General features: G+C 34.5%; 1 protein-coding gene across 1 annotated transcript; it reads right to left on the minus strand.

Moving 5' to 3' along the window:
- Positions 1-5,752: 5,752 nt before the first annotated feature.
- On the minus strand, positions 5,753-6,752 carry LOC124989367 (olfactory receptor 14J1-like). The gene is given in 2 exon segments (XM_047559246.1): positions 5,753-5,809; positions 5,811-6,752. Coding segments are annotated over 2 exon segments (999 nt in total).
- Positions 6,753-10,365: the final 3,613 nt, after the last annotated feature.

The following is a 10,365-nucleotide window of genomic DNA, read 5'->3' on the forward strand; positions in this document are numbered from 1 at the left end:
TAAAAAACAGAAACTTCTCCAATACCTGGAGATTAAATAATACACTATTATATGATGAATGGATAACAGAAGACATCAGGAGGGAAATAAAAAAAATTCTTAGAAGTAAACAAGAACAAAGACACATAATATCAAAATCTCTGGGACACTATGAAAGAAGCACTTAGAGGAAGATTTATTTCATGTGGCCCATTCAACAAAAGAAGTAACAATCAACAAATAAATGACTTAACACTACAGCTCAAAGCCCTAGAAAAAGAAGAGCAGACCAACACCAAAAGTAGTAGAAGACAGGAAATAGTTGAAATCAGAGCCGAAATCTATGAAATTCAAACAAAAGAAACAATCGGAAAAATTAACAAAATAAATAGTTGGTTCTTTGAAAAAAATAAACAAAATTGATAAACCCTTAGCCACACTAACAAAGAGAAAGAGGGAGAAAACTCAAATTACTAAAATTTGGAATGAACAAGGAGATATCACAACAGACACAAGTGAAATAGAAAACATAATTAGAAGCTATTTTGAAAATATATATTCCAACAAAACAGAAAACCTCGAAAATATCAACAAGTTTCTAGAGACATATGAATTATCAAACCAGGAGGACATACACAACTTAAATAAATGAATTTTAAGCAATGAAATAGAAGAGGTCATCAAAAGCCTACCAACAAAGAAAAGTCCGGGACCAGATGGGTTCTCAGCCAAGTTCTACAAAACCTTTGAAGAAGAGCTCATTCCAATACTCCTCAAAGTATTCCATGAAATAAAAGAGGAGGGAACCCTCCCAAACTCATTCTATGAAGCCAATATCACCCTGATACCTCAACCAGAGAGAGACACATCGAGGAAAGAAAATTTCAGACCAATATCCTTAATGAACATCGACACAAAAATTCTCAACAAAATTTTAGCAAATCGCATACAAAAATATATTAAAAAGATAGTGCACCACGATCAAGTGGGTTTTATCCTAGGGATGCAATGTTGGTTCAACATCCGGAAATCAATAAATATCATTCACCATATCAACAGACTTAAAGTTAAGAATCACATGATTATTTCGATAGATGCAGAAAAAGCATTCGATAAAATACAGTATCCCTTCATGTTCAAAACACTAGAAAAAATAGGGATAGTGGGAACATTCCTTAACATTGTAAAAGCCATCTATGCTAAGCCCATGGCCAATATCATCCTAAATGGTGAAAAACTGAAGATATTCTCCCTAAAAACTGGAACAAGTCAAGGATGTTTTCTTTCACCACTTCTATTCAACATCATCCTTGAAACTCGAGCCAGAACAATTAGACAAACCAAAGAAATTAAAGGGATACGCTTAGGAAAAGAAGAACTCAAACTATCCCTGTTCACTGATGACATGATTATATATATAGAGGAAGCTGGAAATTCCACCAGAAAACCTTTAGAACTCATAAGTGAATTCAGTGAAGTAGCAGGTTACAAGATCAATGCTCATAAATCCAATGCATTTTTATACATAAGTGATGAATCTTCAGAAAGAGAAATTAGGAAAACTACCCCATTCACAATAGCGTCAAAAAAATAAAATACTTGGGAATCAATCTCACAAAAGAGGTGAAAGACCTCTACAATGAGAACTACCAAACACTAAAGAAAGAAATTAAAGAAAACCTTAGAAGATGGTAAGATCTCCCATGTTCTTGGATAGGCAGAATTAATATTGTCAAAATTGCCATACTACCTAAAGTGCTATACAGATTCAATGCAATTCCAATTAAAATCCCAATGACATACCTTACAGAAATAGAGCAAGCAATTATGAAATTCATCTGGAAGAATAAGAAACCCTGAATAGCTAAAGCAATCCTCAGCAGAAAGAGCGAAGCAGAGGGTATTGCAATACTGGATCTTCAACTCTACTACAAAGCAATAGTAACAAAAATGGCATGGTATTGGTACCAAAATAGACAGGTAGATCAATGGTACAGAATAGAGGACACAGAGACAAACCCACATAAATACAATTTTATCATACTAGACAAAGGGACCAAAAATATGCAATGGAGAAAAGATAGCGTCTTCAACAAATGGTGCTGGGAAAACTGGAAAACCATATGCAACAGAATGAAATTAAACCCCTATCTCTCACCCTGCACAAAACTCAACTCAAAATGGATCAAGGACCTCAGAATCAGACCAGAGACCCTGCATCTTATACAAGAAAAAGTAGGTCCAAATCTTTAACATGTTGGCTTAGGATCAGACTTCCTTAACAGGACTCCCATAGCACAAGAAATAAAAGCAAGAATCAACAACTGGGATAGATTCAAACTAAAAAGCTTTCTCTCAGCAAAGGAAACTCTCAGTAATGTGAAGAGAAAGCCTACAGAGTGGGAGAATATCTTTGCCACTCATACTTCAGATTGAGTGCTATTTCCAGAATATATAAAGAACTCAAAAAACTCTACACCAAGAATACAAATAACCCAATCAATAAATGGGCTAAGGAAATGAACAGTCACTTCACAGAAGAAGATGTACAAGCAATCAACAGATATATGAAAAAATGTTCAACATCTCTAGTAATAAGAGAAATGCAAATCAAAACTACCCTAAGATTCCATCTCACCCCAATTAGAATGGCGATTATCAAGAACACAAGCAACAACAGGTGTTGGGGAGGATGTGGGGAAAAAGGTACACTCATACATTGCTGGTGGGGTTGCAAATTAGTGCAGCCACTCTGGAAAGCAGTATGGAGATTCCTTAGAAACCTTGGAATGGAACTACTATTTGATCCAGCTATCCCACTCCTTGGCCTATACCCAAAGGACTTAAAATCAGCATACTACAGAGATACAGCCACATCAATGTTCATTGCTGCTCAATTCACCAAAGCCAGATTGTGGAACCAAAGTAGATGCCTTTCAGTTGATGAATGGATAAAGAAACTGTGGCATATATATACCGTGGAATATCACTCCACCATAAAGAATGATAAAATTATGGCATTTGCAGGTAAGTGGATGAAACTGGAGAATAATGTTGCAGGCATATAATGAAACTGGAGAATGCTATGTGAGATAAGCCAATCTCCAAAAACCAAAGGACGAATGATCTCGCTGATAAGCGGATGATGACATATAATGGGGGGTGGGAGGGGTTAGCGTTAGGGTTAGGGTTAGGTTTAGGGTTAGGGTTAAGGAGGGTGGCAAGAATGGAAGAAAGATGGACTGTATAGAGGGAAAAGAGGGGTGGGAGGGGTGAGGGGGAAGGAAAAAATAACAGAATGAATCAAACAACATTACCCTATGTATATTTATGATTACACAAATGGTATGCCTTTGCTCCAAGTACAAACAGAGAAACAACATGTATCCCATTTGTTTACAATAAAAAAAGTTTAAAAAATTGCGAAATTCTCCAATTATAATCCTTTACTTACTTTTCCTTTTAGAATTAAAAGTTGAGTTTATTACAGAATTTTGGGTAGATAATTCCAAGTCTCTTGGAAGGCTAGATAATCAAGCTTGTGAACCCAGAGCCATGAAACTGCCCCAGCAGTCACACTGATGACAGTGCTGAGTGCTGCATCTTCTGCTGATGCTCAGACTAGATTCCAGACCCTGCCGTGGTGGCTGCTCCCCAAACCTGCGTACCTTGGCCACCGACTTGAAAAGATGCCACAAAGTGCATGCTTGCTCCCACTGCTCTTGTGTAAACTGGGCTTTCAAGTTGGAGCATCTAGTGCTACTACCAGGTCCTGTGCCTGCATTCTAGGTGTGAGGCAGGCTGGGAAGGTGGGCTTTTGTTTTCTCAATTGGGAGGTAGGAGGAGCAATGCAGAAATTGCTCACAATTTATGATGCAGTACAAAGATCCTTGGTAGTTGCATTGTGTGCTTATCATGAATTGAAAGTGAGTCAATCAGGTTTTGGGAATCACACAAATGTCAAAATCATGGAGTAGACCTATTAGGGAATGTGTTACTTTCATAAAGAGAATTACTGAAATTTTTTATTCAGAGCAAACAACAAATCTTTTGGTATTTATGAGAAACAACAAATTTCACAGAGTAAAATATTTTCCAAGTTAATTTATACATTTTGAATGATTACTGGCCTCAAGACAGATACAATCTTTACTAAAATGAATGAAGACATTAAAAATGTATCTATGAGGACTGGGGAGATAGCTCAGCTGGTAGAGTGCTTGCCTCACAAGAACAAGGCCCTGAATTCGATCCCCAGTACCACAAAAAAAAAAAAAAAAAAAAAAAAACCCACAAAAAATGTATCTATGAAAGTAATAGAAGACAACAAAAATGCAAGGAGTGGTTCTTCTCAAATCATGCAGTAAAATCAATACAATATTTTTTAATTTGCAAAAATATCTAACTATAGATAATAAAAAGAATTGAAAGAATAGAATGGAAATACTTGTTTTATAATTCAGTGGACTCATTAAAATAATAGGTCAACCAAAGAAATATTTTAGAAAATTATGTTAATATGTTTCATTGGGGCAAAACTCAAAAAGAAATAAATATAATTCACATGTTATTGTTGACAGATTGAATGGTCTAAGAACTGAGGAGGTAAAAAGATCTGATTCAGAGTTATTTATGCTTATGTCTTGATTACCTGTACTGATTAAATTTTGTTACCACAATATTAAAAACTCATATTCAGTTTACTCGATATACAGTTAAAATGACCTGATGACTGAAATAAAAAGGACCTGAGAAAATGGTTTTGCCATCATAAAATGGAATTGTAATACTTCCAAAACTTTTCATAAAATAAGAAATGTGTACACCTAAAATGAATAATATGAAAAATAAGTATTATGAACATGTTTACTCTCTTGAGATATCACACACTTGAAAAAATTTGTGAAAAGTAAATGTTGCTATTTTAAAAAGTACCCACAATTTAAAGGCTGAGTGTATCTTTGTATTTTTGTGTTGCAGGCACCTGGTATGACTTCAACCAGCTAATAGTTCTCTATGAAATATTGTTGCATGAATTAATAAAATCCTGTAAGACATAGAGTAGAAGTGATATGACCATATATTGCTAATGGTAACATAAAATTAATATTTTGGAAAGAAATATGGTCATATATTTAGAGCATTGAACAATTTGTATACTTTGATTCCACAAACCTGTACTTTGAAATTATGAATAGAACTTCAACTTTCAGTATTACTTATAAGAGTGAAAAATTGAAAACTAGTGTATATAAAACAGGTGAATGATTACTTCTATTTTCAGATGAATTTAATTGAATATGATGCCTTCAAAAATTACAATAGTAAAGCTATATAGATATATGTAGTAATGGCATACAAATTTGAACCAATATGCAACATTGGTGTATGTAAAGATAAAAATTAAAATGAATTTTAAACTTAAATAGATTAAAATGAAAATAGTTGACTCGTTTGGGTGGAACTGTGGGTAAATATCACTTTTTATACTTGTAATATTATTTATATAAAAGTTTTTAAAACATGCTATGATTTAAATTTTGTGTGTGTCTATGTAAGTATATGTGTTTGCATGTATATGTATTGGGATGAAAAAGAAGTGGTCCTATATTACAAGGTTATATTTGTTATAATTTTTCTTAGTTTTAAAGAGCAAAAATGGTTTCAATGAATAAAATGGTGAATACATTAGGCAAAAAGTGTCTTTAATGACACTTTTTACAGAAAATAATGCTATCGTTTTTCATTAATTTTACATATTGAGAAATTCCAATTACCAAATATTCCATGCATATAATATTAGACAACCGTTAACAACAGGGCAAAAATGTATTTTTTCCAGTCAATTCTCTACCCAAAAGTAAATTTCTGAGAGCTCCTTTCATGACCTCATTCCTCAGACTATAGATAATAGGGTTGAGTGTTGGGGGTATTACTGTGTAAAAGATAGACACTGTAAGGTCAAAAGCAGATGGAGAATCTGAAGTTGGTTTTAGATAGGCACAGATGCCTGTAGAGAGAAAAAATGAGACAACAAAGAGGTGGGGCAGGCAGGTAGAGAATACCTTAGACCGGCTTGCAGCAGAGGGTATTCTTAGAACTGTGGAGAATATGTGAACATAGGAGAGGGCGATAGAGCCGAAGCAGGCTAATGCCACCACGGACATGAAAGCAGCTACTCCAATCACTCCAAGGTAATCACTGGAACAGGAGAGCTTCAGCAGTTGGGGGACATCACAGAAGAACTGGTGGATTATTTTGGCCCTACAGAATGTGATAGAAAATGTGGCAGCTGTGTATAAGATTCCCGAGATGCCTCCACTTAGCCACACAGCTATCACAGCCCACTTACAGTTTCTGGGATTCATAATGACCTCGTAGTGCAGTGGCAAGCAAATGGCTGTGTAGCGGTCGTAAGACATGATTGTAAGAATAGCTACCTCGGTCCAGGCCAAAGATGTGAAGAAGAAAACTTGCAGTATGCACTGGCCATATGAAACATAATTATCATCCATCAGTGAATTGTCAATGGCCTGGGGGACTGTGACGGAAATGAAGGAGAAGTCCAGAAGGGAAAGGTGCTTCAAGAAGTAATACATTGGAGTTTGGAGGTGCCGGTCCAGGGTTGTGATGGTGATAATGATGAGATTTCCTGCCAAGGCCAATAGGTACAACAACAGGAAAAGCAAAGCATACATCATCTGTGTCTCGCGATTGTCAGAAAACCCCACAAGCAGGAATCCATTCCTTGTGGTCATGTTTGTCATAATCATTTTGAAAATCAAATGTGTTAGCAGCTAGAAAATAAAAGGATATGGAGAATGTAGTAGAAAGACTAAAAATAATTATTCATCTGTTCATCATTGTTTATTTCAGCTATTTATTTTTAAGTACCTATTATTTATCGGCTGTGCCCTAGATGTTGGGAAATCAAAGGTGATAATACATATATCTTATATACATAGAGCTTACAGTTTACCCTAGTAAACTAGTAGTTAGAGTGCAAAACCAGTCCCTTCAAAAAAAAGTCATGGATAAACGCTATTCCATTTCCACAGGTGAAATCTCTTACTTTGCTTTTCACCAAAAAGAAATGTGATGATGAGCTCTTAGGAGTTTTTGAATAGTGGATGAGTTACATTTGAACACTGGCCTATTTTAGTAGATGGAATGACCTTTATAAGTGGAAATATTGGAAATTAAAACATGGGTTCATTGTGGACCAGTGATAACTGTTTTTAGCAAATAAGGTCAAGGGCCAAAATGGATAGTGTTATTGCTCATCCAATTAACATTTTATTTAATGGACATGTTGAAATCAAGAGTAAAAATACTTCTGCAAAGTAAATACTTAAATGCCACTCATAGATTGTGTCTAATTTAATTATGTGAAATATTTTCTGGTTCTAACAACTTCTATTTGTAGCATCATTTTATTTAATTTCTCTTCACATTGTTTGTCCTCAGTTGAAGCCATCAAATAGTTATTGACCACTTACTACAAGCAAAGACACTTGTAAAGAAAGACAAGACAGTAAATGCTCTGAGGTGGTTTCTCAACATAGAAGGAAAATATTCAAATACACAACTTCAGAAAGAGATTTGAGGAATAAAGTAATCTACATTTCAGAGAAGGGAAAAACAAAGTTTGGTCAAGTTCATGATCCAGGCTTTTGATCTCTGTGGGATGGAAATATTCAAGCATTCTCCCCTTACCAAAGTGCACATTGGTATGTGAGGTTTGATGAGTCATTAGTAATGATTCTTTCATATTCCTGAACATTTTTTCTTTCATCTCTGAGTTCTATGAAACAACTGGAAACACTGCTATATTTGTTTTTTTGGACCTTATTCTAAACCATGTGAAGTCTCACCAGAAATATTTCTGCACGTGTGTGTGTGTGTGTGTGTGTGTGTGTCTCAGTCTCAGCAATTCATTTTCTTAGATTATATCTGGGAGAATCCTAAGCCTTGTGGTCAGCACTCCATCCCCATTCCTTATCTGTCTGAGAGGCTTTAGTGTTTTTAATTAAACCATATAATGCTGATCTCTCCTACTGACAACACAGACTTATACTGCCTCCCTTTCATGAAACTTCTCTTTCAAAAAGAATGAACTTGACATCTAAGGATCCATCTATATCCTACTGCTTTTAGACTATAATAAAATGACTGTTAAATGAACTAAAAAATGTTTTAACTTGTTTTAGCTGCCATCGTTGAAAGCTTCTTGTTTCCTACTGTGTGAACATGAATTCCAAATTTAATCTGCCTAGAGTATCCTCAAATTCATTGATTTCCATTAACATATCACACCACATAATAAAGAGCAGAGAAAATTAAGAGTGAAATTATGCTTCTAACAGAATTTCTCTAGTCCAAGTTCTGCTTTATTGTTCAATTTTTCCTTGAACTGATAAAATTATAAACAGTATTATTATCCATACTTAATTTTAATTTTGATTCATTTAATATTTTAACCTCTCAAAAGCACATAAGTAGTTATCAACAGATTGGAAGCAAAAAAATAAATTAATAACAACTTTTAGCATTCATTTTAGTAAGACAGACATACTAGACTCACACATACTAGAGTATACCATAAAAATATCTCATTTAATCCACATAGGTATTTTTATCTTCTTGGAATTAAGTGTCATCTTAATCTCCATTTATACAAGAAAAAAATTAATGCCCAGAATGCTTAAGTAACAGAATTGAAGTCGAGTTCCAAACCCTTGGCCTTTGTAATTTATATCACTTCCTTACATCTAAAAATCTGTAAATACTAATTGAAGGTATTAAGGAATGTTGGAGAAAAAGCCACAATTACATGAAGTCTTGTTATTCCTACAGACATCAGAGATCATTTGAAGGGGTGTTTTACGGATGCATTATTTATATAAACAGATAAAATATTAACTTTTCTCAATTTACTTGTTTTTCTTAAGTGACTCATTATTATAACCATTTATATGAATTAAGTATATGGATTTTATTAATCTGCTTATTTCCTGGGAACAAAAATTCCTTACCTGTGAGAATGAATAATCTTGCTTTTTACAAACTTAATTTGAAGAACATAAAGTTTCTGTCAAATTCCATAAACGTGTACTCTTTCCTTATCCAAGATTGGAAAACTCAAAACAGGTGTTTCTGGTATGTGGGTAGCTCTTAAAATTGATCACTAAACTTCTGATATTTCTCATCTCTAATCACACAGATTTTAAATATATGTCATTTCCCTCGAGAATGTGTGTGTGTGTGTGTGTGTGTGTGTGTGTGTGTGTGTGTGTGTGTTTTGGAGGGGGAGCATCTTTCAAAATAGAAACCTGAACTGAATAATAAAAATGCTTCATTTACTCTACCCCTCTAGCACCTGGGACTTGGAGTCATTAAAATTTCCACACAAAGAAGTGACTTGATAAGCTGTGGGTTTTTCTTGTCCCTGCCTCAGTGGTTTTCAAATTTTAGTAGACATGTGAATCACCTGGAGAGTTTGTTAAAGGAGCATAAGAACCTCACTCAGAAATTCTGATTCTGAAAGACTCAAGTAATCCCCAGGAATTTGAATGCCTACTGTGCTCCCAGGTGTTGCTGCCTCTGAGTACCATGAGTGGAGAACCACCTTGCTAGCTAAATCCTGTATTTCTAAGACAGGAAAACTTAAACCTTTTGGGGAAGGAATGAGAGTAGAGTGAAACAGACATTATTACCTTATGTACATGTATGACTGCATGACTGATGTGATCCTGCAATATGTATCAGCAGAAAAATGAGAGATATACTCCATTTATGTATGATCTATCAAAATGTATAAATGCATTCTACTTCATGTATAAATAATTAGAATAAATAAAATAAAAAAATTTTAAAAAGAATATTTAATGTTAGTTCTCCTGGAAAACTACAAATAAATGTTTATGTTTGAAATTGAGGCTATCCTATTGAATATCAATCAGGTTTCGAACTACTATTTTGGTCATTCATTATGATTACTAACAATAGTAAAAAAAAAAATGCCTACTAGGAGAACCTAAAATAAATGTAGCAACCATACCTGAAATCCTCTCAGGGTGGCCCAGTTTTAAAAAATTTATTATTGAAATCTCTGCAATACCTTTATAAATAATTGAAAATAAATGTAAGCCCAAGATATACTTTTGGTAATTTCTGAGTTCTTTTTTTTTTTTTTTTTTAATTTATTTTTTTTTACGTTTACATAGGGTAATGATGTTTATTATTTTTTTTCCCCTCCCCCCCACCCCTCCCACCCCTCCCACCCCTCTTTTCCCTCTACACAGTCCTTCTTTCCTTCATTCTTACTGCTCTCCTTAGCCTAACTCTAAACCTAACCCTAAACCTAATGCTAGCCCGTCCCACCCC

The sequence above is a fragment of the Sciurus carolinensis genome, chromosome 7 (assembly GCF_902686445.1).
Source record: "Sciurus carolinensis chromosome 7, mSciCar1.2, whole genome shotgun sequence".
NCBI classification, from domain to species: domain Eukaryota; kingdom Metazoa; phylum Chordata; class Mammalia; order Rodentia; family Sciuridae; genus Sciurus; species Sciurus carolinensis.